Raw genomic sequence first — 14354 nt, 5'->3', positions numbered from 1 at the left:
GCGGTGGCTGCATTTCGAAGGAAATGAAATGCTAGCAGCCCACGCACTTTGAATTAGGCACACGCTGAAGAACGCCAGGCGATCGAGGTTTCCGGATGCCTCCAATACGGCTTCCTTCATAACCACATGTGGTTTTGGGGCGTAAAATAGAAAAAAAATACTGTTGTTATTACAATCTCTACGAGAAGGATCTCTGGCGTTCAGGTGCATGGTACGGGGCGCTTTAGAACTGATTTGCTCAGTGTTAGTGCTTGTGGTTTCGAACGCGCTTGCGACTTTTATCACGCTTTGTCATGCTTTTAATTGAAAAAAGTGGCTCGTTGTGAACCCCGTGAGCTGAAATTTGAATTGGTGCGCCTAGAAAACTCAAGGTGGGAACTGCTGAATTGTGAAACCTTGTCATGCGACAAAGCGGCTCCAGGCCACACGAAGCCCCCATGAAGCCCAAAGAACGAAGCTTAGGCAAATCAGTCTGTACTATACTCATCATTCTCATGCTGGCTGAAGCATCATGTGCGCAGCTGCCAAATGCACTAGAGCAAGATTTCCTTCTAGTGCACTCGTATTATGAAACTCTGAAACGCCAGTGGCGTGTAAAAAGAAAAATTGGCAGACGCCACGTACTGTGGGAATCGATGATATGCGAAGCACGAATGAGGAAGGTTGCTATGCCACTTTATGCCACTAGCGTAGCATGTAGTCATGCTTTACATGACACGCATATCATGATTATCATGTTCGGACGTGTCATTTACCTTCCTCGTCTAGTGAAGTCACGTGGTACCAAATTTGGTAAATATGGAGCTAGCGAAACGGCCGCGAGCGCATCATGAACATGGTACGTTGTCATGTTCCTACATAACCTACATAACACGCGTGTCCTGATTATCATGACTGCACCAGTCATATACCTTCGTCATCCATTGACGTCACGTAGCACCAAATTTGGAATATGTGGAGCTAGCGAAATTGCTGCGAACGCATCATGAAGGGCCCAAAAAATTAGGGGACCCTTAAAGAGTTGAATGAGATCACGAAATCCGGCCCCTAGTGTGCCCTTCGACCACTAAGTGCATACTAATTATTATGTTGTGTTAGCGCGAACGGTACATACAGGATTTTCTTCTAAAGCAACAGTCACATGGCATCCAAGATACACGCTGCGTGCTCGCCATCTCGGAGGCCATAAAGAGCCTCACAATGCCTCACAGATAACAGCACATTATCTAGCGTTTGCTGTTTCCTTGATCAACGCCTCTGGAAAGGCATGATATATTCTCCGCTAGATGGACATAGTTGTACATTTTTAGAGCTTTTTGAAAGTTCCTGTTTGTTTTTAGCGGCAATGGTTGCACTATCCCGGCCTTTTTCAACGTAGTTTGAGGCTTCCCAAATGGGCCTACAAATCGCCAATTGGTCTCGTTTTCGTCGTGACACCTGTCGAACAAAATGCGTTAAAGGGGCCCTGAAACACTTTTTCAGCTAACCATGAACTGAATTCACTAGAAGTGCTTATTGCCCCACGAATTCAACACCGCAAAAATTTTAAGAATCCGTCCTGTGCGAATGAAATTATAAAGGTTTGTTGCATGCAGCAATTGCATTATCTCTTCTCTCGTCCCTACGAAAGCGCTGGAAGATAAGCAGGGAGTGCTGGCAGGGACAGAAAACTACCAGGCCTCGTGACCTGACCTTGAGCACTTTTTTTCTTTGAATGTGTGGCTTTTTCAGAGTGATCACGCGCGCACGCGTCGACAAATAGTGACCTCCCGCGGCAATCTCGGCAACTTGCTTTTTCGGTCACAGACACACAGGCTATTTTTCGCTCACAACCAACGGAGACGACACCGCCGGTGGGGTTTCTGCGACAGGAGCTCTCTAACGCTATCGCGTTGTTAGAGGGTTTTAGTACCGCGGAATGGTGCTACGTACGCATCACGCAAGCGCCTTGCGATACGCGGCGTCGTTTGCCACTAATCGGCTTTTAGTACGCCGTAGTACCCGCGTAAAGCGCGTTGCGCCATCTGGTAGATCAAAATACAAGCACGTGTTGTTGACAGCCAATGTGAGCCAATCCAAGTGTTATAGCCAGATTATGGCCATATTTTAAGCCACAGAGCCGGTCGGTGCTTGCCTTCGATGCCGCCATTTTGCAAAACGAAGTCACGCACTGTCGCGAACTTGTTCGAGAGCGGCGCGATCACCTCATACGTACGCACGCACGCATCTCATGCGTGCGTACGTAGCGGCTGCGTACGTAACGCCATACGTGCGCGTTGCGGTCTGCGCACGCGCACTACGCAGAACGTGGCGTCCTTGCGTACGCAACACCGCCACGAACACAGCGTACGCAGTACTAAAACTCTCTATTACCTAGACAGCACTGCGTCTGCCTCTCTTCGTGATGGAGGGACGCCGGGCGTGCTCAAACGCGCATGCGTTCAAGCAACGCAGCACAGATCACCGCCGTGCGTTTAAACACCGGCGTGACGCGACGAAACGAACGCCGGCGCGCACGCGCGCCGCGTCACATCTAAGTGTTTTGGCGCCTTGAGTGTTTCATGTAGTCATGTTGTTACATGAAACGCATGTCCTGTTTGTCATGTTTGCACCAGTCACATACATTCGTCATTCCTTCGCGTCCCGTAATACCAAACGTGGTATAAGTCAAGCTAGCGAAATGGCTGCTAGCACACCATGAGCATGGCATGTAGTCATGTTGTTACATGACACGCATGTCATTATTATCATGTTTGCACCAATCACATACCTTCGTCATGCATTCGCGACTCGTAATATCAAATTTGGTACATGTTAAGCTAGCGAAACAGCCGCAAGCGCATCATGAGCATGGCACGTAGCCATCTTTTTAAATGACACGCATCTAATATATATTCCCCAGTGGCGCAATTGGTTAGCGCACGGTACTTATACACGCATCTAATGATCATGTTTGCATCAGTCACATACCTTCTTCATCCCTTCACATCCCGTAATACCGAATTTGGTATATGCGAAGCTAGCGAGCCTTGCCGCGGTGGTCTAGTGGCTAAGGTACTCAGCTGCTGCCCGCTGGTCGCGGGATTGAATCCCGGCTGCAGCGGCTGCATTTTGGATGGAGGCGAAAATGCTGTTGGCCCGTGTGCTCAGATTTACGTGCACGTTAGAGAACCCAGGTGGTCAAATTTCCGGAGCATTTACTACGGCATCTCATAATCATTTGGTGGTTTTGGGACGTTAAACCCCACATATCAATTAGTCAAACAAAGCTAGCGAAACGGCAGCGAGCACATCATGTGTGTCACCTGTAGTCATGTTATTGCATGACACATGTCATGAATTTCATGCTAGGTTCTGTCGCTGGTGTTCGCCATGCAGTCATGTCATTCCATACCGGTTTTTCCTAAATTTCATGTGAATGAAGGCACCACGACAGCAACAAGATAACGAAATGTAAATTATGACATTCCTGATATACTTGTCATAATTTTCATAATATGGCTAGTTATATATGTTCTTCATACAGTCATGTTATGCCATACCGAGATTGGTATCGATACCATTATCGAAACGGCCAGGAGAGCTTTAAGTCATAGGTGGCCAGACAGACAGACAGACAGACAGACAGACAGACAGACAGACAGGCAGACAGACAGACAGACAGACAGACAGATAGATAGATAGATAGATAGATAGATAGATAGATAGATAGATAGATAGATAGATAGATAGATAGATAGACAGACACACAGACACACAGACACACAGACAGACAGACAGATAGATAGATAGATAGATAGATAGATAGATAGATAGATAGATAGATAGATAGATAGATAGACAGACAGACAGACAGACAGACAGACAGACAGACAGATAGATAGATAGATAGATAGATAGATAGATAGATAGATAGATAGATAGATAGATAGATAGATAGATAGATAGATAGATAGATAGATAGATAGATAGATAGACAGACAGATAATAGATAGATAGATAGATAGATAGATAGATAGATAGATAGATAGATAGATAGATAGATAGATAGATAGATAGATAGATAGATAGATAGATAGATAGATAGATAGATGACAGACAGGCAGACAGACAGACAGATAATAGATAGATAGATGACAGACAGACAGACAGATAGATAGATAGATGACAGACAGACAGACAGACAGACAGACAGACAGATAGATAGATAGATAGATAGATAGATAGATAGATAGATAGATAGATAGATAGATAGATAGATAGATAGATAGATAGATAGATAGATGACAGACAGACAGGTAATAGAAAGATAGATGACAGACAGACAGGTAATAGAAAGATAGATGACAGACAGACAGATAATAGAAAGATAGATGACATACAGACAGATAATAGATAGATAGATGACAAACAGACAGACAGACAGACAGACAGACAGACAGACAGACAGACAGATAGATAGATAGATAGATAGATAGATAGATAGATAGATAGATAGATAGATAGATAGATAGATAGATAGATAGATAGATAGATAGATAGATGACAGACAGACAGACAGACAGATAGATAAATAGATAGATAGATAGATAGATAGATAGATAGATAGATAGATAGATAGATAGATAGATAGATAGATAGATAGATAGATAGATAGATAGATAGATAGATAGATAGACGCTCGATGTCGCTGAAGTTCACTAAGAAATGCTTCGCATTTAAAAGCAAGTGATAGGGACAGATGTGAGCGCTGCGTTTCGTGCCACGTGACTGTTACTTGTTTCTTCTGCCAGAATTTTGCTGGCAAAATTGTGGCAGCGTTTTGCTACGAAAAAGAAGTGTTTTTTAGCTTATATGTAAATGGGGCTATCGTTACTAGCAAAGAAACTATCGCCGAATCACTTAACAGATTTAACAGGTTTTGTTTTGCGCAGTGTGTACTTATGACGATGAAAGCCATGTTAGAAATCCACTGTCACTAATTAGAATGCTTTGTCTGGGGATTTGGTAAACCACGAAAATGTTCAATAGTTCTTGGCAAGACTACAACACCAGCATCCCACATGGCTTTCATCTTTCTCTTCTCCTCACCCTCTATTACTATGCCACACATCCGGAACAGGCTTTAATTTGTTTCACCCTCCTTTCACATACTTAAAATATTATCATGGTATGCTTGTTATCAACGCATTGTATTCTGAAACGTTGCTGATTTTTGCCCTATTATATGACAGTGTCGTTTTTTTTGTTTTTTTGCATGAGCAGGTGCTTCTCATTTCTTTTGTGTTGCTTTATTATTTTTTCTATTTATATTTTTTCTTGCGTGTACGCGAAAAATCTCTATAATTGTTTAAATAATGGGGTTTCACTTTGATGCACTGTATAGTTCTCGATGGTGTAGCTAGGCGTGGTACGTTTTCTTTTTGTTGGTATTTCTATAAGTTATTTTTTATGCATCACCCACCCCTGCCTAAGGCCTCGTGTGTGAGGCTGGCAGTATTTCTTAAATATATAAACGGCAAACGTTCTCATCGTGGATTAACAAATTAACTGGGGTATTGCACCTTTGCGAAAGGCGATGGTCGCAGACACAATGTGACGAAAAACATTCTAGTGGTTGTTAGAGGAAATACAGAAACGTATATCGGCTAAATATATCACTGCAGTTATATACTTAGCCAATGCCTTTCTAGCGTCACCTTTCGGCTTCGCTAATGACATGCCCATTATAAAGATTAGCTTAATTAAAGTTTAGTTTATGCTAAGCACAATTCCAGTGTTCGGCGATTTTTTGAATTTCATAAACATGAAGTAGTGCAAACTAAACTGGTGATAAACTACTCTTTTGCCAGAAGCTCGGGAAGCAAGGAACACTCCTGGAGCTAATACAATCTCACTGGCTTTGCAGGCGCCGAACAAACGTACACTGACGCACAGCGTTTTACTCCTACTCGATGCATCCGACATTCCGTGCGTGGCAGGTAGCCACGTTCATTTGGGGCGCGATGGCATCCATGGCTGCCGCTTTGAACACACCACTGCAGTAGTATATTAAGCCGATGTGCTTCTAGCATTCATTATCCGACCTCTACAGCTTGATTTGAGAGCAGTAAAACTAAGGTGAGCCTGTTTTTTCCACCTGTTGGCACCAGTGGCAGCTGCATGGTGGGAAACCTCTCGGGAAACTGTCCCAATTTGTGTCAGGTTTAGGAGTATGCGATGAGTAATGTAACTATCCCGTCATGTACGTCGTCAAACCTTTTCCGCTTAACATGTGTGGCACATATATCCATTTATCATGAGCGAGTATGTGCCCCAGGACATTGACAGTTGAAATGTACTCAGAAAAAGTGCGAACGTTGGTAATTTAAGTACGAGAGCGTTAAAAAAACTGTCATGAGCAGCTATGACCCAACGAATGCAAATAATAAATATTAGGGTCCCAGCCGGAGTCGAGCCCAAACATTCTGTGTGACAATCAAGTATTCTACCAGAGCCATTCCAAGTTTAAAAAATGAAGACTGCTTTGGAAAAAGACCTAATGTAGGCGTGATGTTGGTAAAAAGTTAATGGTGGTTGTAGTGCTGGTTGTCTAACTTTATAAATGCTACATATATACTCCTATATTAGCAGGTGTCACGTCTGGTTAATTTTAAATGTAATTAAGCGCCACCCGCTCAAGTTTATTTGTGTAGCAGCGTCCAGGGCTACCATCTTCGCGAGCACAAGCGCTATATTAGCTCACTGCTTCTGATGTTGCTAAAACCCACGTTACTCTTGGCGTCGTTACGTAAATGTAGACAACTGGTTATATAAAACACCTATTCGACTGCTCAGCATAGGTCTGTGCGTACCTAAATTACAACATCGCTTTTCTTCCACATGCTTTGCATAACATGGACTGCCAAAGTACGTAGGATCGGCCGAATTTGTTTCATCTTACGATCACTGTCAGGTGAATCTCTGATTCCGTTAGCCACGATTAAAGAACAAGGCTCAGCGGATACTGAACTGACAGCCATACGCAAACTTACGCAAGGCTCCTTAATCGCTTTCCCCTTGTGAGTTGCACAATAAGTACAATCTCTTCTGTCCAATAACAGACAGCTTTATTAGCAGGCAGTCCTGCGTATATCTTGGTGCTATATTTAAGCAGAATCGGGTAAATAACTTGTGCTCACATGTAGTATTTACCATAAGCTACTCAGACGCTAGGCATCCGTGCTTGCACTTGAATAATCGAGGTGGTGTGCTTTTATTTGAACCCCATAGGTTGACTAACTATGGGTGCCCGTTCTATAATTAACAGTTGCGCAACTCCGACTAAAAAAAAATATTTGCTTTTCATGGAGTATAAAGTTTATGTTTCTCATACACAATCTATGAATTACGAATTGTTTTCATGCTTCCTTCTACACGAAACAAAAGGATGTCGGGATTGCAGACATAGTGCATGACCGAAACTATACTGCTTGAAAGAGGACTGTTTCGAGGAAGACAAATGCAAGAGACACTTCCGTGTGATTCTGCTGAAAAAAATAGTTGAAAGAGTTTGGGGCTATTGTCAGATCGCACGGATGAATATTATTTGCGAACTAATTTTTGTGAACGCACAATGACTCACAATTAAGGCAGCTTACGGATCCACAATGTGTATAATCAAACTGAACGATTGGACCAATTGGAAATACATGATCTAAATATACTACGTGGTAGAAGACGTCATTGTCTTTGTCTCTTTCCCATCCATGTTTTCTACCGCGTATTATACTTGGATCACAATGTGGCCATTTAGCCAAACCAATTTATCATATCGGCAGTCTCACAATGTGTTTCGCATTTTACTCTCTAAAAGCGAAGCCCACCGCTATTAGACACGTGATGACGTGTCATTACAGTTTTGTTTGAGTGCTATCAATAAAGCACCGCATTGCGTGTGAAGCGTGAGCAGCTCTTGGATCATTTGGAATTTCCTGGGCTGACCAAACGCGAAGTTACGACTCGAAATACGCACACGTATAAAATCACGTAAGCAACAGTTTTCTTTTAACATTCTTAATTCACACGAGCGTTGACGTTCATTCGATTCCACCGCGAATTTTAGCACTAAGGTTCACTCGACCAATCCACGCGATGCAGACCCCGGAACAAAGTTACAACCACGCCGCAACGTCAAGCTAGAGTCGATAGCAATACTGATACGTGTCACTGTACTGCGTCATTTGTTTTAAAAACATTTTATTCCCCAAGATAGTAAAAATTATATTTTTAACTGAAGGAATAAGGGTTTCGTGTCAATATCAAAATATACATGTTTCGCCGGAATAATTGAATCTATAGCTTGCATTAAAGATTTGTAAATATGGCCTATTTGACACTACTTGCAAATCCGAAAAGAAAACTTCATGAAAATTACGTGAAAGTAAACCTTTTCTTTTGAACAATCTTAGACCAATGGATTTAAGCATTTTGGTATGAAACACAATTAGGTGCAATACAACAAGCGCCTATACTCACACTTCTCCTGGGCGACAAGACTCCCGATTGCCACTTGGGCTTGCATGATTGGGTGCTGGTGTTCCTGCCTTGCGGGTCAGATGCCTGCGCAAAAAGATCCCCATTATCAAGGCGTAGATGAAGACTTGGCTGAAAATTGGCGTACATACTACGCTTGAGCACAATACGATGGCCCGGATGATCACATCTGCACGTGATACCACGTAGGAGCGGCACCAGTAGTGCGCACGTGGAGGGCAACCGCACCCCCGGCCACCCAAATTTTCACCTGCCCTCCCCTATCTTCAAGATCAACCGTGTTCAAAAGAATGAAATTTTTCACCTTCGTGACTTGCTTTTCTTAAGAACTTATTTGTCGTGGGAACTCCTCGCAGCTGACGATGAACGTATGGAGGAGGGCGCAGGGGTGTGGCGGCTTTCCCTACATTTTTATATAGTAGCAATAAGCTACATGGCTTGATTAGCGCACTCAGGTTTGTGCAATACCGTCTCAACTCCCTTCAAGGTTTGCAGTAAACATTTCAGACACTATACACACTATAACTAGTATTTCTAGTCATATCACGTCAGTATAACTGTAGTGAACGAAAGGCGCGTTGTTCTGTATGCCGCGACCCTACTTAACCCCCCCCCCCACACACACACCTGTGGATGCATCCGCCTGCTAAGTTCTCTCTCCCCCCCCCCCCCTTTTCTACATGAGACGCCTCGAGCCACACTTTCCGCTGCGTGTTCCCGTCGAACTTCACTGTTCCCTGAGGGCGCAAAATAAAACGGCGGCAACGGCGGCACAACGTCCCGCCGTTACCGTGGAACTTCTCCGACTGGCAAGAGTGTCTACAACAAGAAATCGCAGCATATCTACGGGGTGAAGGATGATGAGTGAGTGATGCTCCCGAGGTACATCAGTAAACCGTGAATAATCCGTGAATCGTGCCAAGCCGATCATCACGTAAAGACGTGACAAACACTGTATATACATAACGTAATGTTTTGTTATTCTTAAGTAGACCTAGAGCCGTGGTTTTTGCTTCGTAAATAGTTGTAGAAACGTGGTGTCGGTGAGCCATAAATTTTTCGTTCACCCTTTATTATAGCGGTTTTATGGTCGGCAAAATGAAGGGAGAGTGGTTCCTGGATGGGTTGTATGTGAAAAGTTTGCCAATACTAGGTCTTGACGGTGACTAGCGCGCGCTGCAGCCGCTTTCCGGGGCCTCCGCTTCACCTTGACTTCTTCATTCGTACTCCCAAGAGCGCCGACCGCCGGTTAAAAAGAAAGCACGCCAAGAGTGAACGAATTTTATAGCTCTGGCCATTAGCAATCTCCTACCACACTAGCGCGCATAGAAGCACGCGTTTACAACGCAGCAAGTGCACCCCAACGCCATCTACGAAGCCATTTCTGTACTAGTGATGCCAGCGCCATCTAGTGCACAATGCGAGTACTAGGGGTGGCTACGACAGACAACTACGAGGGACAAGCCAAAACCGTAAGAAGCTTCGCCCTTAAAACAGCTCCGTTAACGTGAAACCTGGGAAGGTGAAAAGCACCGGTATTTCCCACAGGTGCACGTCAATAGCAATGAAGGGACTGTTAGCTTAATCGTGAAAGGCAACAACGACAGCAAACTCCGGCAGCTCGAGTGCTCAAGACTCTTCGCGCCTCATGTAATTTGCCGTAGAGGAAATAAGCTTACAACAGCTACTGTTCGGACTGCCTAATGCACCTCGCTTACGGAAAATTTTAATAACAAGATCTGGGGTTTTGCGCCGCTAAACCATAATGTGATTATGGGAGATGCCGCAGTGGAGAACTCCGAAAATTTTGATCATCCGGTGTTCTTTAACGTGCAATAATATAGCATAGTAAAGGGGCCTCTACCATATGTAGCCACCACGGCCGGGATCGAACCCACGCCTTTGCGGTCAGCAGCCGAGCACACTAGCTACTGTTCCACCGAGGCGTACTCCCAAAATATTTCAGGTTTGGATCTGTATGTGTGTACGCATACGTACAAACACATGCGCAACGAAAAAAAAATGTGGTTGGGACTCTCATCCCTGGAGAATTTATGGCTACGCCGAAGTCCTAAAGTGCTCAGAAAAAAAACTTTTTGCCGTCAATCCGACGCTAAAATGTTGGCCTGAGGCGTTAGTTAAAGCCTCATTCAAAGTTCTCATTCTTTCTCTTTTACAGCTTGAAATGTATGCGGGTAACCATTTATTTCGCGGTATTCTTCTGTTGACGTAAGCTGTCCTTCGGTTCACATGCTTATTTGGTTCGTTGGCCGTTTCACTCATGTTCTGAAATGTTGTAAGCGTCTTTCGGGTGTTCAATCACTCGATCCTGTGCGTGTTATTGCTCCTGTGTCATACTTCAGTGTGTTATTGCAAATGCTGTAAGGCTTGTTTTTTATGTTCGCGTCTTGAGTTCACATTCGGCCGCATGTGTTGTTATCATTAGACATATGTGCATTTGTTCTGTTTTTCTTTCTTTTTTTATATCGGTTGTCGACTGAAACGATGCAATGTGATGTACCCACTCCTGCCATGGCTCCCAAAAGGCAGCCGGCAGTATCTGATAAATAAATAAATAGAAAATAAATAAATAAAAGCCACCGCTGTTATTGTGTACGTCCTGGTGTAGTTGTAAAACACGTGTTTAAATAAGCTTTGACTATGTAGTGCGAAACCCGAGGAAGCGCGTAGCACGGGCAACTTAGCAATTACCTTGATATCGCACGCTCGCAGAGGCAGCGGCGCCATCTCTTGCGCAGCTTGGTTATCAACTGGATGATTTAGGTACACTTTTCGCAATTTTAGGTAAATTACGGTATTTAAAGTTTTTTTTCATTTCTGTAGTTTATATTATTTCCGGCCTTCTTTAGTTATTTTACGCCGTTTAGGAACATTGCTAACTTTGTTTCATTCCTCTATTGCCTGTATTGACCACTGCGTGAGCACGTGACATGAGACAGTAGATCGACAAGCCGGACCCCTAAGATGCGATGCACTTAAAACAGTAGACTTCCGAGTTCAGTTTTTACCACGCGTCTCTACTTGGTGTGGAAAAAGGTGTGAGGCCACTCACGTTGGAGCTTTCGGCCAGCTTGACCTGCTTGCTCGAAGTGTCGTCCGATAACCGAGCAGCCGGATCCAGGACTGCGTGCTGAGAAGGTGGGGACTCCTTCGGAGCCGCCTGTTGTCGAGCTCGCTGCTCGGTCTCGCTGGCCATAGTTGACAATGCGCTACGAAAACCAAGCCAGATCAGCGGGACGAGCTACAGGCCTCCTCAGCTTCTTGTCTTCTTCTGGCATGCCACGAGCACACGGCCGCGCACTGGTCCACGTCTTCATTTTCTTCCTCATAGCAATCAGGAAGATATACTGACTGCATATTTCGGCAAACTCACTCAGGATCAAATGAAGTCGTGAGGCTTAGTAAGTACAGGTGAATAATATGGTGGTGGGTCCGAGTCTTAGGAGCCCGGTTTCAGAAAATTTTCGTGAGTGAGAGTTTGACTCAGGAAAATTTTAGTGAGTCCGAGTGCGAGTGAGCTTGATTGATTGATTTGTGGGGTTTAACGTCCCAAAACCACTTCTGATTATGAGAGACGCAAGCGAGTGAGCTTGAAGGGCACGATATATTTCTGGAGTGAATCTGGGCGAGTTCCACTTTCCTTTTGGCCAACCTTTGGTCCCATCTACTCATTTTCGTCATTACTACCAGCCTCACCTGCATTCAGCTTTGTAGTCATGTATATTCAAAAGTAATCCAAAGCAGTATATGGCACATATACCATTTTAATACTTATTGATCAGAGGCACGAATTACAAAAGAAAATGCCCTGACCCCACCCCTCACCCCGCCCCGAACTAATTCGTCCAGGCAAGTTCTTGTTGAATATAACTTGTCATCTCTTTCAAGAAAAATGGTCTTACTGACTTGCAAGTACTCATAACTCGTATTCGGAGGTAGTAAACCAAAATAAAAGGCGCCGAGAAAAGCATGAATTACGTGAAAAATTCACACCATGGTCCAAAAAGCTAAAAATAAAAACGCTCTTCAGTCCACTCACTCATACCGAACTGCGAGCTAGACTGAGTGAGTCCATGTGGGTTGTGTTTTGGTGAGTTTGAATCCGAGTGAGACCGGTTGAAGAAAATTTTCAAGAGTATGAGTCCGAGCCGAGTTCAGCTCAGGAAAACTTTGGAGTGTCCGAATGAGTCCAAAGCGCTAGATATATATCATTAGTGAATCTTAGTGAGGTTTAATTTTTGCCAGCCTATGATTTACTGATTAAATCAACTTCATTGAGGTCTTGCTGGCGAATGCCGGACTGCAGCCCGTATGTTCGTTGACAGAATCTCGTATCAGTACCATAACACCTTCTCGTGCACCGGAAGAATTTTGCCGCTATTATGACCCTGTCCTGCGGAGAACACGGGACGACAAGCCGATCTGTTCTCTTTGCCATGGTGTAGCATATATCTCCCGCTACTGTCGTTCTCACACCTCTCCCCTTCGCTCGTTTTCTGGCTATCGATGGAACGACAACCACCGGCCCTTGCATGTTTGGCGCCCGTGCGGTGAACCAGACGATGAGTCTCCTGCGACATCGGTCGGACGTTCTAGCCGTTCGCCGTCCCCGCATGATCATCGCTCCAAGTCACCTCGGCCCCGTCGCTATTCGTTGCCCCGTATACTGGACGCCCTTACTCGGAAAAGTGAGCAGTGCAGCTTTCAAAGCCCCCCCCCCCCTCCCCTGCATTGGATTCCCGATCTGAAAATTGTCTGTACGAGCCACAACATGTTTGCTGCAGATGTGGATGGCCTATCCATTACTGCGCTCATTGACACCAGCGCACATATTTTAATTATGAGCTCTGTTGCATCCGCCGAGAGAGAAGGACCAAGGCTTTACAGAACACCTTTATTAACGACACTGCATGCTGGCAGCAAAAGCAACAATTCACACAGCAACAGAACAAGAACCAGAATATATACGCCTACCAGCCACGGGCGCATGTACGATAACATGGTGACGTCGCTAACACTGTTCATCGGCGATGCTTTTCACGCGCCGTAATGCAGATAGCAACGCAACACTTTCTTTATCACTAGATCAAAAACAGTTGTAACCCCAACGCTCAGGAGGTCGCCTTTCCCGGTTGATCCGTCTCAGAGGAATTTAATTATTATTACTGGTTAACCCCGGGTCTGGCGGCCTTTGTTCACTCTGATGATCTGGTTGCACCACCGGCAGTGGAGAAGAGGCGACCTCGGAGGCGTGTGGCAGGCATTATTTCACGACGTGGGGTTCGGTCGTCCAGCACAGAATGTCGTAAATGATCAGCATGTACAAAACACACTTGGTTTCCAATAACAACCAAATACGTAGTTGGGGACTTCACTAGAGTAACTTTTCCCGGCAGCCTTTTCACCGATTCTCCTCGCACAAGACGAACCAACACGCGGCCACCAACTTCAAAATATCACAGCTTCGCTCTGCGCTTATCGGCTGACTGTTTCATCCTTTCTACTTTCTCGGTCATGGTCCTTGTCAGATGCGGCCGCACCAAAGACACCCTGCTACGCAACTGTCTTCTCAAAAATTGCCCGCAGCTTCCCTCGGGGGAACACTGAGGAGGATGCGGAGCATATAATTGGTTAACGGGGTGTTAAAGTGCGACTTACTTGGGTCGATGGCTAAATTGGTTAACGTGGTTGTGAAATGGGGTGTTAAATTGCGACTTACTTGGGTCGATGGCTAAATTGGTTAACGTGGTTGTAGGAGGGGGTGTTAAATGAGTGAACACGTACACACGTATGCGAAA

At 44.7% G+C, this 14354-nt stretch overlaps 1 protein-coding gene across 1 annotated transcript in view; it reads right to left on the bottom strand.

Annotated features, from left to right (window-relative positions):
- Nucleotides 1–11752, bottom strand: part of LOC119173769 (neprilysin-1) — a 28470-nt gene extending 16718 nt beyond the window's left edge. Inside the window, exons 1-2 of the mRNA XM_075884924.1 lie at nucleotides 11609–11752; nucleotides 8518–8601 (exon numbers count right to left, since the gene is read on the bottom strand). Of these exons, the coding sequence (XP_075741039.1) occupies nucleotides 8518–8601; nucleotides 11609–11752 (228 nt within the window). The remainder of the gene's footprint in view (nucleotides 1–8517; nucleotides 8602–11608) is intronic.
- Between the last annotated feature and the right edge of the window lie 2602 nt (nucleotides 11753–14354).

This window comes from Rhipicephalus microplus, unplaced genomic scaffold (genome assembly GCF_043290135.1).
Source record: "Rhipicephalus microplus isolate Deutch F79 unplaced genomic scaffold, USDA_Rmic scaffold_56, whole genome shotgun sequence".
NCBI lineage: Eukaryota > Metazoa > Arthropoda > Arachnida > Ixodida > Ixodidae > Rhipicephalus > Rhipicephalus microplus.
This window is presented reverse-complemented; position numbering and strand designations above follow the sequence as displayed.